The 23,517-nt window shown below is 32.4% G+C and overlaps 1 protein-coding gene across 2 annotated transcripts in view; it reads left to right on the forward strand.

Annotated features, from left to right (window-relative positions):
* The window catches only part of LOC148624873 (putative Na(+)/H(+) antiporter nhx-9), a 44,218-nt gene extending 26,305 nt beyond the window's left edge, over positions 1-17,913 (forward strand). Inside the window, exons 12-25 of one of the 2 annotated variants that reach the window (XM_088567920.1) lie at positions 768-879; positions 1,887-1,968; positions 2,789-2,884; positions 4,276-4,397; positions 5,041-5,123; positions 5,836-5,964; positions 6,405-6,494; positions 6,993-7,058; positions 7,776-7,885; positions 8,646-8,708; positions 9,876-9,955; positions 11,225-11,334; positions 12,261-12,290; positions 15,577-16,366. In XM_088567920.1, the coding sequence (XP_088424046.1) occupies positions 768-879; positions 1,887-1,968; positions 2,789-2,884; positions 4,276-4,397; positions 5,041-5,123; positions 5,836-5,964; positions 6,405-6,494; positions 6,993-7,058; positions 7,776-7,885; positions 8,646-8,708; positions 9,876-9,955; positions 11,225-11,334; positions 12,261-12,290; positions 15,577-16,227 (1,824 nt within the window). In that variant the 3' untranslated portion in view covers positions 16,228-16,366. Of the gene's footprint in view, positions 1-767; positions 880-1,886; positions 1,969-2,788; positions 2,885-4,275; positions 4,398-5,040; positions 5,124-5,835; positions 5,965-6,404; positions 6,495-6,992; positions 7,059-7,775; positions 7,886-8,645; positions 8,709-9,875; positions 9,956-11,224; positions 11,335-12,260; positions 12,291-15,576 lie in introns of both variants that reach the window. The other variant, XM_088567921.1, reaches the window with a different exon arrangement.
* The last annotated feature ends 5,604 nt before the right edge of the window (positions 17,914-23,517 follow it).

Consider the following 23,517-nt stretch of genomic DNA (forward strand, 5'->3'; position numbering starts at 1 on the left):
TGTAGTTGAAAGCACATTTTTTTTTCTCTGAAGTGAAAAATTGCTTCCCCAATACAATACATTTACCCTAGCATCTTAGGGAAGACTTGGGAGAACATGTTAGTATCTTTGTCTTTCCCGTCTTTTTATATTAAAAAATTGCTTCCATAGTCCCAAACCATAGCAACAATTGCCTCCATAGTCCTAAACCATAGCAACAATTGCCTCCATAGTCCTAAACCATAGCAACAATTGCTTCCATAGTCCCAAACCATAACAACAATTGCCTCCATAGTCCCAAACCATAGCAACAATTGCCTCCATAGTCCCAAACCATAGCAACTTACTGAGACACTATAACATCTGAACATATAAGTACCTTTTGTACAGCTGTTTCAGTTCAGTGTGCAAATTAATTTGTCTTTTCCCTGCTCCATATATGAAAAAAACCTCACATATTCTAAAAATAATTATCTGGGCCAGATTTCTTTATCCACTACAAGGATAGTTCCCTCTTGATTCATACTTTGGAGTGGAAAACAGAATGACTACATTTGTAGATTGAAATAGTTATCTGTCTGAACCAAAAAAACAGAGGCAGAAATGGTATTTTGCAGCTTTTTCTGTATGAATAATCAATCAGAAATTAACTCCATGGTAATTTTCAATTGCAATGGTAACATATTTAATAGTGTGAAGAAATAACAATGTCAAAGGTACAAGTAGTGTTCTTTTAATTAGTTTACAGATTATGTAAGATCTTGTAAAATTTACCCATTTTTTTTCAGATTGTGTTAGGATTTGTTAAGTTCTTTGTTGTATGTTTTGGAGGACTTGCCATTGGGGTCATCATTGGAATCTTATCATCAATACTTACTAAATATACAAGGAGTGTCAAAGGTAATTACAAACATGTATATATATATATACTTCAGATTTCTACAAATTCTAGAATCTGATATATATTATTTACTTTTAATGAATATGAAGTATAAGAAGGATTTTTTTAGATTGCTTGGATTAATGTGATTTTAGGCAATGGTTATGATGATGGACAGAGCTAAACATGTTCCCTCAAATGGTTTCACCCTTCACTTACCAGTCAAATCTTTCTGTACACGACACTGCCATGTTGCTATTGGCGAAATCTCATTTTGTGATCATTCTTCTGGGAAAGCTTTATACGTTTCTACACAGCCAATAATTTCTGAATTATTATTAAATAAATATATAAATATAAAATCGTATCCATCGACTTATTAAAAGATAAACAGCACCTCTGCACTTACACAATCATGTTTAGCCATTCATAGTTCTTGTCTTACATTCTACATAAATAGGACATTGCTGATGCTCTGTCCATTTAACTTTTAGTATAAGATCTGAAAACCAACATTAATAAATTATTGTTTTTAAAATGCATTTTGAAATATCCGAAGTTAAAGCTTTTTTCAACAGTTGTAGGTGTTGCATGTTTAGATGAATTCATTCAAAAATTAATTCTTCTAAAATGTTTACACCAGTTCAATTAATTATGCAATACCTGTTGTTGTTGAGTCTTACACTGTATTTGTTTTTTATAGAATGAACCACACTTAGGAAAAATTCTGTACTCGTAAATGGCAAAAAGGTTCAATACCCAACTTTATCTTTACTGTTTAAAACAATTGTTTCTCTCTGAACAATTAACACAGTGATGCAGACTTTATAAATTACCAGTATTCAAAATATTGACACAGGATAATACCAATCTGATATAAATATTGTAAATTTTGTTACATTCTGTGCATTTGTTACAAGGAGTAACCTCTTATCAGCAGCATTAGACTAATATATAAGTAAAGGTCAAGGTCCAGCTATAATAAGTCTACAAGAAGTACTAAACCTATGTTTTTTTTCTTTCACAGTTGTTGAGCCTATAGCCATATTTGGTATGGCTTACCTAGCATTCATCCTAGCTGAAATGTTTCATTTCTCAGGAATTATAAGGTACGGTTTAGTATTAGTTGTGTTTGCAACACAAATACTCAGGCTTATAAAAAATAATTCAAAATTATTTTTGCACACCCCATATAATTTTATTGTGTCACTGATAAAATCACTCCCTAACAGGGAAATCAAGTTCGAACTGTAGATATTAGTTGAAACAAATGTTATGATTTTTTTTTACTGTGAAAGATGTGATAGAATTGAAAACAGAATAAATAACATTTATATTTTAAGAGACATAATTGATTGAACTAAGTTATTTTTATTTTTTCAATTTTCAGGGATAATTTTTTTCCGCTTTTAGCAGAATTACGCTATTTCAAATCCGGATTTTAAAGTTACCATTTTTTTACTGTATATAAAGTTCCAATTTTGCCAATTTCTGCTTTGTTTGTTGACCTCAGTAAATCATCCCGGAATGTTGCAAAAGAACAAATCACATTTTGGTAAGAAACAGTCAAAATAATAGTTAAAATACAAACAATAAATTTTGAATTGGCAGTATTCAAAAGATAAAGAACGTGTTTTAATGACCAGTATCAATAAGATAGAATACACCACACATTAACCATAATGCATACATTATGTACAGCAATTTTAAATGAAAATGAGCTGTTCAGACTTGGCATGTTGTTGCTTCTTTAAAATAATTACTTTGATACCCAATTTCTAATATCATGTCAGATTAATAATTTCTACATTGATTATTCCTTTTTTAATACATGTATTAGTACTTTGTCCTTGGTATTTATCAATAGCAATTTTATTCTAATACTGGTACTTGAAATGTATTGTAGAATTTGTTTTTATTGTATTTCAGTCTTATATGCTGTGGACTAATACAAGTGGCCTATGCTTTCAACAATCTGAACAGGAAGTCTTGTACTGCAATCAAGTATTTTACAAGAGTTATGAGGTATGTATGTAAAAAATCTCTTATCATAATTTAGGTTATTCCATGTCATCAGTTTGCAATTTCTGTATCAGTCCTTGTATTAAATCCTTGTTTGATGTGTTGAGCAAAAGGTTTTGTTGGCTATAGGCAACACAAACATGTTTAGGCTTGAGCTCTATTCTAGTACTGGAGGAGAATGAGCAGGTTACTGATTTGTAATATTGTAACGCTATATAAGTAGGCCTTCAAATTTGTTGGTATTGGAACTAATGCACTGAGAGTAGCTTAAATAGTTGCTGTTAAGAGAGAATTGTGTTCCACTTGATATTATCCTCAGTCAAAAATGTAAACAAGGCTTAGGAGAGGTTATTATTATTTAAGGAAGTTAATGAGTGATGCACCACCATTTATGAGAATATTTTTCATATGGTTAATTTTGATTTTTTTTTCTTTGTCTGTTAGCAACGATAAAAGATATATCATTTGTATTCTGTCTTCTTCAAATGTCTTCCAAGTTTGGTTTCTTTCTGTATCATATTAATTGATTGTTATTTTTGATAATAAAAATTTTAATGAAAACTTGTAAAACAAAAATGGTTGACATGTTATATTCCATTGACTTGTATCAAAATCTGCTAGTTACTAAATCATTCCTATTTGTTTCCAGAGAAATTCAGGTAAATGCCATGTGGTAGTCAAAACAAATACCAGTTTCTTGCCATATTGAATCATTAAATTGCATGCTTTTGCTGTTAGGTTTGAATGGATTTTTAGATTTAAAAGGATTTGAATTTAATGTTTAGTTTTGGAAAGTATATAACATTTACAGTGCTGTGAACAAGGAAAATGTTTGTGTCTGTTTCATTTGTGATACCAAATACAGTATGACTTGTTACGGGAATATTCATCATTGGCCGAAGACCATGAATTCAAAGCTGTACTAAAATTGTTCGAAATCTGTGAACATTTCCTGTTTAACAGCATATGTTCTAAAAGAATATATGATTTTAAGTCTAAAGGCATGTCATCCCTGTATTAAAATTAAGCTTGGAAAATACAAACCTGTTTTATTCCTATGGTATTAAAGGCATGAATTGAAGTGGCTTAAAAAAAATTCTTTTCAAATGTCTTTGAAATGATGAAACATCTTGCATTATGTCCTTTTTGTGAAATTTAAATTTTTTTTTTAATTTCCAACATTTGATTTACATGTAAAAGAGGGTTGTAAAATTAAAAGTTTTTGCTTACAAATTAGATGATTTTAATGTTCTTATCTTTGAACTTTCTATCTATCAATAAAATCACCAAAAAAATCAGTTGGCATCTATTTTTAAATACTCAAATCAAAATGTTATTATTGCTTTTCTAGTTGTTACTTTATTCTTTGTTGGAAATCCCCTTTCTATTTTTAGCACTACAACAGAGATTATTATTTTCATGTTCTTGGGTCTATTATTAGTAAGAGATGATCATCAATGGAAGACAGGCTTCATACTGTGGACATTAGTTCTCTGTTTTATTGCACGGTTCTTTTGTGAGTGGAAAATTATATTTATTATATACCAAAAGAAAAAAAAAACTTAATATGACACCAAATATTACTCAGTGATGTTAGCTCTTATTGTTTGGTACTCTGCAATAGATTTCACAGTAATTGGTTAGTGTTAAATTAGTTTTTAGTTATGATATCAATATCTTCTGTAAAATTGTCACTTGAATTTTGTAACTGACATCATTATTTCCAAACTAATGAATAAACAAGAATATGTCCATGTTGAAGAACAAATGAGATGATTAGTTCTAAGGGTTTTCAAAATTTTGTGTTCCATCATCATTGGAATAAAATGAAGATAAGATGCTTTTAGCCTCATGCTGCGCTGGCTTCTACCGCATTAATAAAGAAACTGATCCAGGATTTCAGGAGTGGCATGAATGGAATTAAAGGCAGCACAAAGCAAGGCAAAAACATAAGGGGTAGAAATTTTGAAAAATCAAGATTTCATGCAAACAAAGTAATTTTTTATTTTTTTTAGGTGGAGCCTACACCCACAATGCTTTTCCTTAGATGCACATCCAGGACCTTAATCTTAATGAATTTCTCTTCGAACAAGCAGTTAGTTTGCAAATTTTTATTCAAGTGGAGATAATTCAATATATATATGTGATTTTTTTTTCAGATACTTACTTGTTTTCCTTCATAATCAACAGATTTGATAAATCCAGAGTGAGAAAAATTGGTTTAGATGAAATGTTTATTATGGTTAGTATTATTGACATAGTGCCTGTAGTAAAGGGAAATAACTCAGTAAATATATCACATGAGACACAGTTGATGGTGATTTTTTTCATTTTAAGTATGCTATATTATGTAGCACTCTCTACTGTGTGCTTTATTTGTTATATTATACTGAATGCATTTGTGCATGTAAATTAGGAAAACAATTTCTTTCCTGTCTAGAGGGTGATGTATCACAAGGAGATCTGTTTGGGTAGTTCATCATTCTTCCAATCATTTTGGAGGGTGGAGGCAAAGTTAGTAAGAAAGAGATCAATGTAGCATATGCTGATTCTCCAGCGGAAATTCTTAATCTTTGTATGAAGTATGATAATTTATTTCAAATTTATTATAGTTAAGTTGTAGGCTTATTAAGAATTAATAAATGAGCTGAAATATTCTTTTGAAGTTAATCTCTCTGCATGCTGTCATAAATACATCTTTATTGTCATTAATTTTGACTGAAAACTTTAGGTCATACTTATACATGATGAAAAGGGCAATGCATGTATTACATGTAGATTTGAAGGTCGTAAAAAAGTTGTTACCCATATCTCATCTATTCCCTTGCAAGCTCATTACAATACTGGCATTAATTTCCACTGTCATAAACAATATTTATCTTTGTTTCTAAAGAACCACAAACTTCAATAATATGTCATTTCTAGATATATAAAACTATGAAATTGTATTTTAGAGTTATGGTGGACTCCGAGGTGCAGTATGTTTTTCTCTGGTGGCTTTGCTAAAATATGATGAGTTTCCAACGAAGAACCTCTTCATAACAACAACACTGACTGTAATCATATTTTCTGTCTTCATACAGGTGTGTATATATCATAATTTACATCTGTACATAAAACAAATCTTCAGAAGGGAATTATCATACTGCTAACAAGAGGAAGCTTAAATTGTAAATCAGCTTGAAGTGAATTCAGTTGGTAAACTTTGCTGTGAGTTTGTCTGTAAATTATACATTTGTAGTTTTTTGGTTTATTCAGGTTATGAATGTTTGACACTGAATGAAAAGTGAATTTGATACATGTAATCATTAATCTTCCTTTGCCATGATCAAGTGGTATTGTTCTTGTCTCCATTAAAGAGAGAGGTTGTTTATACTTTAATAATTTCAAAGACTTCAAAACTGGTAGTTGTTTCTTCCCACATAATATGCAACTCATAGAATTTTAAAATAATTTCTTTGCTCAGCCATTTTTTTTAATTAAGTACCTTAATGAGTAGTTCCTTATTTTTTTTTATTTACAGGGATCAACAATAAAGCCACTTGTGACAAAATTACGTGTCAAACTTGCCACTACTTCTGAGCCAAATATGTATGGTGAACTTAATGGCAAGGTAAATGTTGTCTTTCATTTTTATATCTCCTTCTTTTAAGACTAATTATGGTATACTTTTATCTGTCTGTCTGTCTGTCTGTTTGTCCATTGTTATCACTTTCCACAATATATGCTTCTACAAATTGTCATGAAACTTATGTGAATTATTTATTTCTATTGATGTTAATTAAATTCTGATGTTCTGTTTTTGAGTTATGGGAATTTATTGATACAAAAATTGGGATATTTTCTGTTATCAAACAATAGCTGAAAAAATACTTTCAGTAGTTTTTTTTTTTTTTTTTTTTAATGAAAGTTAGTTTAATTGTTCATATCTATTGATGTAAGCCTACTTTTGAATTTAATGAATTTCCAATTTTAATTTTTTGAGTTGTGGGGCTTTATTTATGAAAAACAGATTATTTTCCCACTTTTTGCACTATAACACCAAAACAATTCCTACAATTTTCATGAAGTTGTTTATTTCAATTGAAATGATTTACTTCCCTTTTTGTAGATGACAGATCATATGATGGCAGGAATGGAAGAAATAGTCGGCAATGAAGGCAACTTCTTCCTAATGGTATGGCAAATATTGTTGACCAGGAAATTTTTGCACACCTTTTTTTTTCTTTTTCTAATCATTCTTTGTTTGCTAAGCTGCGTTAAACATTAGGGTCTTTCATGCATATGATATGGTTTCAGTCAATCTTTTCCTGGGTGAACTGAAAACTGCACAGGTTTTGTTCAATGTCTAAATTTCCATCGCAAAAAAAATGTGCTTGAAATGAAAAAAAAAGTATCCATTTTGTCATTGTTCAGCAACTAGAATGTTTTCAATCATACCATTTTTAGCTCACATGGCCTTTGGCCATGTGAGGTATTGCCATCACTTGCCGTCCGTCGTCGTCTGTTAACAATTTTTCAAAAATCGTCTCCTCTGAAACTACTGAGAGGAATTATATGAAACTTTTGCACAGATGTTCCTGAAAGTATTTTGCACAAAAGTTAGATTTTTGATCCATCAAAAAACATGGCTGCCATTACTAAAAATAAAACATATGGGTCAGACTGTAGTTTTTTGGATATGTCTCCAAAACCATTAAGCCATGTAATGATCCTTATGATAAACCTACCAAAATCTTCTTGAGTCAGAAGTAGTAGACAACTTGTTAAATTTATTGTTATTGAAAGACAAAATTTAACCAGATGAGCGATTCAGGCTCCTGGGAGCCTCTTGTTAAGGGTTCCATGTCTATCATGTTACTGCATATTCATGATGTTATTTTATATTCATTAGGAAAAGATGAAAAGATTTCAGGATACCTATTTCCGAAAAATCCTTTTAAGAGATCCAGAAGGTTTTGATCAAGTAGAGTTGGTCCAGACTTACGAGAGACTGGTAATGAAGTAAGAAGATTTTTTTTTCTATCTGATTTGTATGCTTACTGGTAATCTATCCCCCTTTCTGTTACCTGTTGATAAGTTGCATTATTTAATAGAATATTTGGGTTCATTAACACGTTAACATTGATTAAAGCTGCATATTTAAAATTCAATTACATGAACTAGAAGTAAAAGGTTTATCTTATTACCACAAACAGTGTGTAGGTAGAATTGACAGTCAATATGTAGTTGAAGGAGAGGGGGTATACTGTTTTATCCTTGTCAGTGTTTTTGTGTGTGTAACATTATTTTCTGTCAAGTTTCTCAACTACTACTCATCACAGCTGCTTGACATGTTAAATTATTCTTCATGTAGGAATGCCATATGGTGGGATTTATTTTTGCAAAGATTCGACAAAAACTTCCTGTATACCGATGTGTTTTTTTTTCAGAACTTGATATTTTTGTCACACTTTTCTCAGCAACTTCTCAGCACAGTGGCTTGAAATTTTAGCACATTTTTCCTGTAGGTATGCCATATGGTGGGATCCATTTTTTAAAAATTTTACAACAACTTCCTGTTTGCCTAGAACAACTTTATTTTTCCATATATTGTGATTGAAAGCAGGGTATTACTAGTGAGCCATCGCTCGTAGATTTCTTGTTTGTTTTGATTCAGCAGGTCAGAGTCTTTCTACAAATTTTTTTTTTTAATTGTTGCTTTTTTTTTATGTTGAGTATATCATTTGACTTAGTAGGCATGATTTTTTTTTTTTTATTTCAGGGAACATTACAAAAATCTTCAATTATGTGGAGTGAAGTGCATGTCTGAAAAGAGTGATGACATGTAAGATATATTGTAGTACAAATCTTTGCAGAATCATTCAGAAGTATAGCATAGAGAGTTAATGCTCATTTTTAATATTTGAAGCCTGGATTATACCTATAATTTTTGAGTGGTATAAAGATTAGGAAAACACATACCCTCCAAACTGATAGATGGGGGTATATAAGAATCACCCCATCCATCTGTGTGCCTGTTTGTCTTCCTGTTTTTCTTGCAAGAGCAACTTCTTTTGAACCCCTCAAGGGATTATACGAGGACTCCAAAGGGAGATAATATATATCTAGATTAATCCCACGAGGAGGAATGACCCGGCCAACGAAAGCTATATTTTATATAGGCTAGCTGGTTGAGTGGTCTAGGGTGCTGGACTTTGTGCAGGCGGTGTTGCCATAGATGTCTCAGCAGTACGAGTTCAAGTCCCGCGGAGGGAACGACCAAAAATTTACATCGCAAATTTGACAGTTCTAACATCGTTGGGAATTTTTCAGACCTTTCTATACGTTTATATATCTTCCCTGTATCAATTTGATCCGATGGAGCAGTGTAGCAAATATTCTGAGGCATTTGTATAATATTGATTTGTTGTGACATGCATCATGAATTTGATCCTCTATCCTACATATTAACATCTAAATGAACTGTCCCGTACTACCATACATCGTGTACTAAGTTACAGGCCTAGATTAATCCTACGAGGAGGAATGACCCGGCCAGCGAAAGCTATATTTTATATAGCCTAGCTGGCGGAATGGTCTAGGGCACTGGACTTTGTGCAAGTGGTGTTGCCATAGATGTCACAGCAGTATGAGTTCGAAACCTGCAGAGGGAACGACCAAGAATTTGCATCACAATTTTGACAGTTCTAACATCGTTGGGAATTTTTTAGACCTTTCTATATGTTTATATATCTTCCCTGTATCAATTTGATCCCATGGAGCAGTGTAGCAAATAGAGTTGTCACATTCCGAGACATTTCATCCATGTTGTTTCTACAGACATGCCTTTTGTGTCAATCAACAATAAAATAAAAAAAAATTAAAAATAATGAGAGCAGAATGAGAATAACCCTCTTCCCACTACACACACACACACACACATATACATATATATATATATATGCATATCTGTTAAAACAACATGGGTGAAAGTTTGTATATTATTTTTCAGGCGCAAGATAGACAGCTCAGCCATGTTACTGAGATTAGCAAACAATACTGATGAATTAGATCCCGAAGAAGAAGAAAAGGGTATGTCAATCTCTTTTGTTATTGAATGACCTTTTAAGTGTCAGTCTCTGTAAGAAACAGGCAGCACAGGGGCTTGCTTTCACTATCAAATATGCAGCCAGTCTATTTTATAAACACGAAAAGGGTGATCCCAGATTTGGGGTGCCTTGCTTCAAGTAAACTTTTTTTTTTCAAATAAAATCAAACATATTACTTTTTACTGCTTTGCATTCCCTTAATAAAGGATAAATCTTATAAAATAACACAGGTATCACCATCCAATTCTTCTAATGATTCCTCAGGACTTGTGTGACCTATGAAAATACTAGAAAGCATCAGATAATTTGTGTTTCAAACCAAGGATGTGTACATTCAAACTCCATATTTCTGCAATTGCTTGGACTGAAAGTGAAACTTCTGCAACCAAGACATTGCTAGACAAACCAAATTTCATTGGCATTTATCATGTTGTTTTGGATATCACCAGAAACACAAATTACCGGATGCTTTCTAGTATTTTCATAGGTCACACAATATGTCCTGATTAATTATTTAAAATTGTCTATCTGCATAAAAATATAGACTTTTCTGCTTTGTTGATGTAGAAGTGGTGTAGCTTGTGTGTAGAGAAGAAAACTTTCCATAGGCTTCCACTTGCTGACAACAAAAAAATCAACAATGTTTTTATTATCCCACTTTTTTCTCTCTATATGAGCTTCAATATTTTCTTGGTCTGGCTTTATATAAAGTCTGTTAAAGTTTGTCTTTTTGTTTATTGTCCAGTAAACTTCCTCAGTAAGTTCATCAGGCAATTGTTTTTTTATCAAGGGAAGATCAACCATGAAGTTAATTTTATAACCTTTCCTTAGGGCTTTTCCATGAAGATATTAGGTACCAGAGGAACACACTTTTTCACCAATGGAGCCACACATAGAAGTTCAATTGATGTTTTATATTAAACACCCATAAACAAATAATAAAAGTGCCTTATCCCATCCCTTATATGTTTAACTGGAACAGCTGTAATATTAAATCTTCAGTCTAATGGTTATCAATGCCCTGTTGTTGCCTTGGTACATGGATGTTGCCATAACTTTTTTCAGTATTGTATATAAATCTCTGTTACGAATGTTATTTTTTAATACCTCAAAAGTTATGCAGCGTTGGCTTATTCACATTGTATAAGGGCAACTCTTACTTTTTTATTAAATTTTATAAAAAATTGAAAAGAATCCTTAAATATTGTGTATTGTCCTATTTTGATGAATTTTATTTTATTTTGTTCTTCAGAAACTACAATAAGGAAGAAATCTGTGAGAGATCGATCAAATTCTACAAAAACTCCATCAGTCTCCGACTTTAGGCAAATGATGGAACAACATGCTTCAACCACACGAATGGTAAGATTTTTATAGAAGGATTGCCAAATATGTTAGGAAAAAAATTGAACAAACAAAAAGTCTAAGGAAAACTGCTCATTTATCATAATGTAATGACATTTTTCTTTTACAAAGGCAATACAACATACAACTGAATCCTGAATAAACTGAAAACCAGTCCAAACTAGACATATTCTGATGTCCATTGATTATTATCAAGACTTTTTGAACTTATGTTAACCAAACACTGTCTAAACTGAACAATTGTTCCATCTGAAGCTCATACAGGTTTCACACTGGAGTAAAGATTTAAAGTCATAGTTTTGACGTCAATGTCACGAAAAGTCATAAGTGTAAAGTTGATCGAAAACAACATTGTGATATCATATATTATGATAAATTTTATACCTATGGCTTTTTGTGCAATTGACTCCAGTTACAGTGCTCTGCAACTCTAATATTTATTAGGATGAAAAAGTGTTGGTCAAGATATATTGAAAAGAAAAAATATACAAAATGTGAAATAAGTGTACTTGACCCAATTTAAGATGCATAGATTCTTATCTTTTTTTTTTTGTAAGATTTTTGAACTCCTTTGGTTTCATAGCATAAATATTTTTTGCTCAGTGATCCCCATGTTTCATTGAACACACCTTAATATATTATTTGAGAAGTTTTTATGAAATTCTTGTTATTTCTGTAGAATTTTGAATAGATAACACCTACTAAGACAAAATTTATGGAAAATCCAGAGAAGTCTTTTTCTGGCCACAATTTCAAATGCTGCTATCTCAAAAACAAACACACTGACCCATCAATTTTTTTTCTTCATATTGTTTTAGCATGAAAGATTATGAATGATTTCACATCCTTGTTATTTTTAAACCGAGCAGCGTGTATCCTTAATTTGTTTTTCCTAAACTAATAATGTATATTTTAAATTAAAGACTAAAATAGAACAGGGGCACAGGTTTGCGGTAAGAAGTGTATGGCTGTTATTGCTTTGTATGTATTTGCATGTGCACATAAGGATCTTGAACTTATTTTCATTAGTGTATGGTTTTAAAGTCCTGTCTTATGATAGGTATATCATTACATGTTACTATCTGTCAACAGATTTATTTGATGGATTTCAATGATATTTGGAACAATGTTTGCCATAATGAATGGAAGCTCTCCTTTAGATTCTCATTATCATGATTATATTCTTATCATTGGAATTAAATCTGTGAAACAAGGAGGAATGGAGTCTCTTGTGCTTTAGCTATGCAATTCTTAACATGATTTTGTTGTCCCCCGTCGTAGCACAACTTAGGTACATGGTAATGGTCTCAGTCTGTCTGTCCATCCTTTCATTCATGTGTCTGTAATCTTGTGAAAATAATTCCTCTCAAGCCACTGGATGGATTTTGTTCAAACTTTGTATGGCTTTTAGAAACAACATTTAGTTGATCATATTGCCCCACCATTTTGTTTCAACAAAGTTTATGAGAGTTATGGGACTTCGACATTTTTTTGTGCATTGACACAATATGAAGATTTTGCGAATGCACTGTCTCTCAAACTTTAGGACAGATTTTCTTCAAATTTTTGACAATTATTGGATACAATATTCAGTTGATTGTATTAATCATGCCTTCATTTTGATTTGACAAATATTACAGTAGTTTTTCACATATATCTCCAAAAATGTGAGGTTTAGTCAAATTCTGACTGGGTAAAAGTATTCAGCATAATGAGATCTATGTGTAGTCCAATTTTCGTTTTAATCTGTTAGGCTATGTGGAGTTGTTGCCCTTTTCGACGTTTTTGCTGTTTTTAATATTATTCTTTCAAAAATTTCTCCTCTGACACTACCTGACCAATTGGAACCAAACTTGGTATGAAAGTTCTGTAAGGCATCCTGCATAGAAATGATATTTGATGCATTGAAAAACATGGTCACTATTACTAAAAATAGAACTTAGGGGTCAGATAGTAGTTTTTCACATATATCTCCAAAACTGTTAGGTTTAGCCAAATTCTGAAGCTGGGTAAAAATGTTCAGCATGATGGTCTATCTGTGGTCAAATTTTCATTTTAACATATTCATTTTAAGCCATCAAGCCATGTTGGAACTATTGACCTTTTTGACATTTTTGTTGCTATTTTTAATGTTATTTCTTTCAAAAATCTTCTCCTCTGACACTACTTGACCAATAGGGGTCATACAGTAGTTTTTCTTATATATCTCCAAAACCATTAGATATAATGATCCTTATTGTAAAGCCTACTAAAGTCTTCAGGGATAAAAGGCGACTCCTTGAAAGAGTTTCTGCCCTTGAAAGATGAAAAATGATGGGTTTCATGAAAACTGATAGATAGAAAGAAACTTTCAATTGCTGAAATAATCCTTATGATAAGTCCTACCAAAGTCTTCTTGATTCAAAATTTTTGGACAACTTCTAGTTCAATTAATTACCTTTGAATTATCAATGGGGAAAAATGCTTCCCTGCTGACAATAATTTTGTCACAGCATTTCACTATATAATTCTTAGTTGTTAGTGGAGCATTTTTCTAAATCATTACTCTTAACTTTCTGTTGTTATATCATACCACTTAATTGTTTAAAGAAATATTCTTTTATTTGTAATTGTTTTTTCTTTCTGCTGCTCAGTCAATGATTTATGATCATAAAATCTTGCTTTGAAAGTATGAATTGTAAAACTTTTGCTGACATGAAATGTTGTTTATGTGGCATAAGAGAATGATTGCAATCCCTCAACCCCCGTGCAGGTCCGGGTGTTAAAAGAATAGGCCTGCAGCAGCGCTAAGCTTGTCGTAAAAGGCGACTAAATAGTGCTCAGAACCCTAGCCAGCGGCTAGGGCGCTCTGCCCACAGAGCAAATGGGATGTGTGCCCCAGGTGGTGGAATGGGGTACCCCTGGCGTGTTACATGCTGGGGTTGTCAGGCTATAATACAGAAAACCTGACCGCAAACCATAGTGGTGCACCGTGTTTGGAAAGATGCCACGTTCCTTGCACGTTAAAGAACCCTACTGTGGTATTCTTCCGGAGTAGGAACCATAGGGCTCCGCCACAGGAGGCTAAATTGCCCGACCCTACCCACCTCTCCCTATTTCCAGTGGCAATCAAAATTTGTCGACCCCCCCCCCATTGTCCTTGTGTCCCATCCCTTTTTCATTTTATCATCATTTCATGTTCATTTTATCATCAATTTCATGTTCATCGTCTGAATATAGCTGAAATATTGCTGCTTGGACGTTAAACCCCAACAAACAAACAGCAATCCCTCAATACAGTTTTTTTTTCAGTCACAAGCCATCAATATAAATCTTTTTTTAACCTCCCTCACTTTGTATTGTGGTAAAGACTAGTGTTATCATGTGTATTATTTTATACATCTGGAAAAAATGGTTAGTTTGACTCCTGTATTAAATGGTGAGAGGCTGAGAATGAGCCCTACCCCTAAAAGAAAATAACAGGTCAAGTCCCATTATGTTGTAAACCTTATTTATCATACAGGAATAATGAGTCATTTATACTTAAAACTTTTGCAGTGTAGGAGTATGTCTTGGTAATAACATTTCTTTACTTATCTCTCTGGATGTTTATATATTGCTCAGCCTAAGTTAATTAGCCATTTTATGTTTTAAAGAATTTAAATTTTGTAACAACTTACAAAATAAATGAGAACATTACAATCATATATGAAGCATGTAAAAGTACAAATTTATCTAAAGCAAACTTCATTTATAGATATAATAAATACAAAAGGCATTGTTATTTTTATTGAATTAATTGTCAAAATGTTCATCTGAAGATCAGTTTCACTCTTCTTAAGAATTAAATAGAAACACAAAAAAATTATCAAGGAATGTCTTTTACATACAAAATAAATCAGATGAAATGCCTTCAGTAGGGTGTATAGACATCACTTTGAATAACTAGAACTATGCAGTTAATTAAAATTAGATTATACCATTAAAGGCCTTCATAAACTTCAGGCAGTGCAGGTGTCTGCTTTATCCCCCCTGCTGTCAGAAATCAAAAATACTACACTGATGTATAATCCAACTTAAAATTTCTATCAATGAGTGCTTCTACAATGTGCTGATTCTAAAATGATACATTTTGTGCATACTTATAGTATCTAATTAGGTCTCTTTTATTAAAATATTCACTTATAGTATCTAATTAGGTCACTTTTATTAAAGTGTTTGTATACATTTCTAATTTCTTTGAAAATGTTTACATTTTAGATTCCACAAGGAATGTTTGACAGGAATATGGCAAGACACAGCCAGTTTTCAATGATGCAGCAACTTCAGAACAAGCGCAAAAGCAATTTGAAATTACAAAGAATGACATCTATCAAGGCAATGCCAGAGAGGGCATTGTCCTGGTCTGAAGATGATACTGATATTTGTATCAGACGGGGAGGGGAAGGAAGGAAGGGTGTCTTACCAGCAATGAGGCGGCAAACGTTTGATGTTTCACCAACAGATTCTCATGCCATGAATGTGAGATCTTGTGACTCCCAAATAATGGATACTGTTTTTGAAGAAGATGAAACTGAAGCTAATAAGCCATTGCTGCAAAAAGCAAGTAGTGTTCCACTACCTACTGGGTCACCTGCTGCACCTAAAAAAAGTTCCTCATCTTCAGCTTCACCAAATGTGTCTGCAACATGTACAGTAATATCTTCAGGGCATGATGGAGATACTATTGTTGTTGGAAAAGTTGATGCAGAACAACCCTTTGGTAAAGCAGGGGATCAAGTTTTAGACGGAAATGAACCAGATAATAGCGGCCCACCAGAACGTAAATGTAGTAGTGGCCATATTTTAACTAGACAAGGAGCCATGGACGACATTCCATTGAAACCAATCAGTAGATCAACATCACAATAATTCAATGGTTTATGGAAAAAACTTGTGTACCATAGTTTTCCACATTTTTGGATCATGTATATCATCTCCGTATTGTTTTATGAATTTGTTAGCCCAGTTGATACATGTACTAAACACTGACTTTTAATGAAGCTTGTTAAAATTCTATTATTTTATAATAATTATTATCTAATGTATCTTATGAATTAAGCAATATGAAATCATATTTGTTCTTAGAAAGTTACTAATTTGTTCTAATTTAGGCCATTATAAAAACAATGAAAATACTAGTCCATAAAACTTTCAAAGTCAATTGGTATTTTGTTGTAGCATTACATGGTCTATTATTTTGTTAGATTAGATAAAACATCCTGTCATTAGGGTATTGCTAAACCAGAAATAACAATACTGGATATACAAAATGACACAACATTCCAGAGCATAAATAAATGTCTGCATAGAAAGCATTGTACAGACATGATTGTTTTTTCGATTTAAATCAGAAATCAGATTTTCAAATCCATATTTTACCATTACATTTTTTACGATAATTTACTTCCTTGTTTATTAAGTAAACTCATGTTTGATTTTAGTTATAGCAATTTTTTGTGATGAAACTTTTGTAGTTACATATTAACAAATGTTCTGTCTAGTTTATTTTAACATCATTTTCAAACTTGTGAGAAGGGTCAATTCCTGATTTGTTTCATATACAAACAATTTTAATTCCCACTTTTCTCAGCTTCTTTTCACCAATATGGTTTTATATTTGATATGTAACTTGAATGAATAAATTGTATATTTTATTAGTAAAACTTCTGTAGATCTTTCAAACTGCAACACACTTAGGTTGAATTTTCCCAGCTTCTACTGGGCAGAGTAATTTCTTATCTAGTATAGCTTTGAAGGTATTATGTATAATTTATCCTTTTATTAGTTCAGCAGGTAATAAAGATGTACAGTGAAACCTGTCTAAACTGAACCCAGAATAATCTGAAAACCTGTCAAAATGAGATACTTCTTTTTAAGTCCATTTCTATCATCAGGTTAAATGTATTTTGGACCTTGGTAAACAATTGACTGAACCTATCACGTTTGTTAAGTCCAAAAGGAGTTCAATTTAAACAGGTTTTACTGTTTTATAAACTTGATATGATATGAAATGATAAAAGGTACCATTAGTACATGTACATGTAATCCCTTATTTCGTTATTTTGTTTTGTCTTCATTGTATCCTGCAATATTGAATACCGGTTTAATTTTGTTTTTTGGTCTTAGGCCAACAAAAAAGAATTCTTGGTTTTCAGGCCCTTCTTCATCTCTTTTGAGGGTGACATGATCTATTTTTTATTGTCATATCAATGAAATAAATAAATGCACCGCTTGTATTTTTTTATGTGCAATGTAGAAAACACATTCATCACTTTTTTGGGCAATAAAAAGGTAAACAAGAAATTGATGAGAACCAAGAAATTAACTTTAAATGGCCTTACATAACAACCAAGCATTGACAATAATCAAAACATATCCATTAGTTTTACATTTATGTATGTTTCTATTTTTGTAATGGCATATTTTTGTTTTTATTTTTATCTTGTTTTGTTATGGTATGATTTTGTACTGAACTGTGTAAGAATTAGGCTGAAAATGTTTCATTCTATTTGGATATAGCTGTAAGAAATAAACAGATGAACCCAGAACCACGAATAGCATTTGGCATTAGTATACAACCCTTATTGCATTGTGAAAAGTATATGAGGCAGATGTAACCTGTACAAGTTCTTAAGCCAAATAGGTATTAGAAATATTATCATAATTTTCGGATGAAATCAGCTAGTTATTGGAATGTACTTAATGTACAGAACCATTTGTTTTCTATCTATTTTATTTATTGTGATGAGAAAAAACTCATTCCCATTTTGCTTTACTTAAAAGTCATTTCAGCAGCCAGTCAAAGACAGGCTGTGTGTTGTTCATTGAAAGCCCATAGACAACCTTTGGGGTTTTTATACGACCACAAAATATTTTCAGTCATATAATGTTATAGCTCAGTCATCGGTTGTGGTGTTGTCGTCGGCAATGTCGTCTTTGTCAGGGGACACTTTTTTTTCTGTGCAATAACTTAAGTTGTGGTTGACCAATTTTTTTGAAAGGAGAAAGTTCAGTAAGGACCTCTATTGGCCTCATAATTTGGGCATTTTTGAAAATTTGATTAGAGCTGATTTCTAGGTAGAAGTACTATAGTAAAATGGTTGCAAACACTGAATATCAGAAGAGATTCATGAGGTTTTTCCAGAAATAACAGTATGCATTTATGTAACTTTTACAAAAAAAATCATTAATTTTTAAGTTTTCTGCAATTTTTAAGATGGTTTTTGTGTGGAATGGATATGGCCACACATCTGCTGACTTAAGATATTTTTACACAAGTTGTAACTGAGAATTATACACAAAATATATGACAGACAAGAGTCAACATGCATGTGGCCATTGTTAAGAGTGAAAACTACAAAGTTTGGTGTTTTCCAGCCTTTTTAATAGATTTTCCCAATCTCGGCCAGGTTTGAAGGGCATGTATGACCCTATATGACGCTAAGGAGCTTGAGAAACAACATAAAATTTTCTTCATGTAGACTTTGTTTTGGTGGCCAAATTAAGCCCTTACCTAACCAACTTCTTTGATATGATTTTACTAATCTTTAAAGGAAGGTTCCTGTTTAATTTGAGAAAAAAGGGGCCAAAAAGGGTAAAATAGGTCATTTATTAAAACCCATATAGAATGTGTGTTTTTTTCCCCGATTTTAATGAATCCTTTTTCATTGTGTTCCTTATTTAATTCTGGTAAACAAATGTAAAAAGCAGATTTTATGTGTTTTGGACAGTTTTTAAGGTGTAGGGGGTCAAAGTAAAAAAAAATTTTATCTCTGGTCCACTTTCAAAACAAAAGAACTTTTCATTGAATTCTTCAAAAAAATCCCTGCCTGTATTTTTCAATCAGATTTCAGATATCTCTTATGGTTTTCGAATTATAAGTAGTCTGAAGGGCCACACCCAGAAATATGGACTTTTTTTATTTTTGTTCTGATTTAAAAATATATTTCCAAGTCGCTAATATTATTTGTGACTTCTTTCACTCATAATTTCAGTACTTAACATTTGCATATGACTTGCATAATCATATATTACTACTCCACATTAAGCTCATCAGGGTTTGAAAGAGTAATCATATCAAGGGTACCAAGATTCTAGCGAAAGTCACCCGATTTTAGAGCCTATTGCATTTGTGCCATTTCGAATGTTGAAAACAAGCCAAAATCCTTGGCATTGAATATTTGACTATTAGCAACTTTGAAGACTATTCTTTGATTTTTATTGGTTTCCTCATAGAAATTCCTGCCTACCTAATTCAGTCAGATTTCAAATATCTCTTACAATTGACAAGTTACAAGGCATTGAAGGGGCCACACCCCAAAAAAAGGACTATTTTTGGTCTGATTTAAATAAAATTAATTGACTTCAAAATTTTGTGCAATATAGTATCCAACCTTTGTTGTATCCACATTTTGCCAAACTGTTTAGGGTTCAATCACGGCTGTTGTATCATGCTGTGCTCCCCATAGCTTTTTATTCCTGTTTAGTAGGGTTGTTGTTACATTTACACATTACCTATTTCAACTTTCATTGCTAATAAAATTGCCTAATTCTTACAAAGACTTGTATTAAGTGTTTGTTTTATCACCATGCTAATATTTTTATAACTTGTTCAAATTGTGTTCCTTTAATTTCTTATGTTTTCTTTTGAAAACCGTATGAATTTTATATGTATTACGCATGATGTATTTACCTGTGTAGATAATTGGTGTTTCTTAGTATATGTACCTAGCTGAAATGAAGATCACAAGCAATGTATCTGGTAGTGATGGTTTCAGCTCAAAGCATTGTTCTTTTTTATATCAATTAGATTTTTAAGTTTATATACAATAATAAGCTTCTGATTTAGCAATTTTGGGAATCGTTGTCCTTGGGCCACATAAATAAAAAGAAATAGATAAATCTGAGAATATTATTCCATGATAATTCAAATTAACATCTGTTTTTTTGGGTTTTTTTTTGCATCAAAGAAAAATCTCAGACTTAAGTAATTTTTCAAGTTTTGTGGTCCCAGGGCTAGGATAGAGATGATCATTTTTGTCAGTAAAAAGTACTGTTTCCCACTTTCCCACTTAGAAATCCATGATATTTTCTTTTCAGTTTTATCTGCTTTAATTTCTTTTTCTTAAACAGCAGATTTTATAGCTGTTATTTCTAAATCTGTTTTTTTCTGGATCATCCATACTAGTTGATGGTATTAATGATTCCCAAAACAGATTTTATTGAATAATGGATTAACAATTCATTATTAGAAGGTCATACAGTGCAATTATAACAAAAAATCTTTTTTAGTATTTTGGTAGTGTAAAGGACCCAGTCTAATTCTACTCAGTATGGTCCAATGATGAGGGTTCTCATTCTACTCAGTATGGTCCAATGATAAGGGTTCTCATTCTACTCAGTATGGTCCAATGATAAGGGTTCTCATTCTACTCAGTACGGTCCAATGATGAGGGTTCTCATTCTACTCAGTAGGGTCCAATGATGAGGGTTCTCATTCTACTCAGTATGGTCCAATGATGAGGGTTCTCATTCTACTCAGTACGGTCCAATGATGAGGGTTCTCATTCTACTCAGTACGGTCCAATGATAAGGGTTCTCATTCTACTCAGTACGGTCCAATGATAAGGGTTCTCATTGTTACATATGATCAATAAGGGCCTTATTAAATGTAGTATTTACTGAAAAAAATAGAAATTCTCCTATTTTTGGAAAGTAAAGAACTGGAAGATTATTAATATGTTTGCATTGACATAATGTTTTAAATTTCTAACTAATTCAGTGGTCTGGTAGTACATTATCCTCCAGTGAGAAAAATTAGTGTGGTCAATTTCCAGTTATGTTTCAAATTTATAATGAATGTGTCTGAACAGGCTGAATTGTCATTTTCAAAGGCATATTCAGGCCAACTGTGCCAGGGGCACACCCTCCCATTTTTAGAAAAATTGGATAAATGGAAAAAAAATACTGAGACCTGATTTGGGTACCCCCTTGTAGTCAGTCAATCCACCCTCTTGTATCTATTACCTGTTATTATCATTATTACATTATGACCTTGTTTGTAAAAAATCTTAGTAAAATAGTTCTTCTCAGAACTCTAGAGTCTGGTTTGAAGCAGTTTTTCTAAGGAATAAGTAAAATTTATTTAGATATGGACAATGAACAGTTATTAATCTTTCTACCTCAATCTGTTTATACCCCCTGCTTATGCATATAGTGTTGTCCATTCTTCTATTCAGCAGTTGCCTGAATATAGCTGAAATATTGCTGCTCAGGCGTTAAACCCTAACAATCAATCAATTTATTTAGTAGTCCTTTCCCAGTTCCTATCCACAACTGTTCTGAAACCACTGAAAACTGGCATGTATTCTTCATTAGATGATGCCACTGTGCACCTCCTATTTTGAATGTCCATCTCAATTACTTTTGATGTTTCCTAAGTTTCTAGGGAAGGTAGCTAGGGGTATCCCCTAGTGAGAAGTACTCGCAGTTCTTCAAGTTGTTCATGAGTTATGAATGTCATAACTTTCCAAATATGACACAAAAAATAATATTTCATTTTTTTTAACTAAATTCAAGGTTCCTAGTGCTTATTGCAACACTCTTCTTTATACATTCTATAATTCTCATTTAAACCTTCCAAAGTACTTTCAAACCTTAAGGAGGTAGACCCAGGGCTTAAAGATCACAACTCTTGAAATCAGTAATATGTTTGTATCATATTCAATTCACCAAAGCCTATCAAGCTTTCATTTGAAACAGAATGAAATTAATCCAAGTTACTTTGATGCTTACATGAGATTGATGTAAAATGCTGAATACAAACGTTTCAATGAATTTTAATAGTTGTGTCCCTTACCCTAGGTCTACCTCCTTAAACCTAGTTCAAAACACTATTGGCACTATGATTGATTCAATATTACAAAAAGAAACAATTTTAATTTCTGCCAGTCTGTATTTTTGTGCCAGTTACATTTTGTTTTAACTTGACTTAAATTTGTAGAAAAACTGTTGGATCTTAATTTGACCTTCACTTCATTACTTTTGTCATTTTCCATCTATTTTTGGAACAAGTACAATGATTGAAAAAATAGATTGAGACCCAAAAGTTGATAAAAAAAAATGTTTATGCCAGTTGTGATACTAAGCTGTAGATATTGTTTCTAAAAAATAGTGTCTAAATATTTCATAGTCCCTAGTTAGTTTGTCATTCCTATCTTTGTTGATATTGTTAAGATAGATCATGGGTATTGTAACATTCCAAGATAGCTTATTCTGAATAGCCTTTGTTTTAAAGGTAGTAGTTTTAGATATGAATATTTTAATGTTTTATAGAGTATTATTTTCTATGTGTAAAATTTAAGTCATGTAAAACTTTGTTTTTGTGTATAGTGAAACCTCTCTGAACTGAACCACTTAGGCCTGACCTATCTGAACTGAACCACTTAGGCCTGACCTGTCTGTACTGAATCACTTAGGCCTGACCTGTCTGTACTGAACCACTTAGGACTGACATGTTAGGACTGACCTGTCTGAACTGAACCACTTAGGCCTGACCTGTCTGAACTGAACCACATAGGCCTGACATGTCTGAACTGAACCACTTAGGACTGACCTGTCTGAACTGAACCACTTAGGCCTGATCTGTCTGAACTGAACTGCTTAGGTTTGACCTTATTGAACTGAACTGCTTAGGCCGGACCTGTCTGAACTGAACGGCTTAGGCCTGACTTGTCTGAACTGAGCCACTTAGGCCTGACCTGTCTGAACTGAACCACTTTGGACTGAATGGGTTGTTGAGGTGATTTTCAGTTTATCTGTCTGAACTGCACCACTTAGGACAATGATTTGTGCAGGTGATTTTCAGTTTACCTATCAAAACTGAATGATTTGTTGATATGATTTTCAGTTTACCTGTCTGAACTGAACCACTTAGGACTGAATGGATTGTTGATGTGTTTTTCAATTTACCTATCTTAACTGAACCACTTAGGGATGAATGATTTGTTGATATGATTTTCGGTTTACCTGTCTGAAATAAACCACTTTGGACTGAATAATTTATTGAGGTAATTTTCAGTTTACCTGTCTGAAATGAACCAATAAGGACTGAATGGATTGTTGAGGTGATTTTCAGTTTACCTGTCTAAAATGAATCAC

Source organism: Perna viridis, chromosome 2, assembly GCF_037379345.1.
Source record: "Perna viridis isolate PV_CMFRI_1.1 ecotype Kerala chromosome 2, ASM3737934v1, whole genome shotgun sequence".
In the NCBI taxonomy this organism is placed as follows: domain Eukaryota; kingdom Metazoa; phylum Mollusca; class Bivalvia; order Mytilida; family Mytilidae; genus Perna; species Perna viridis.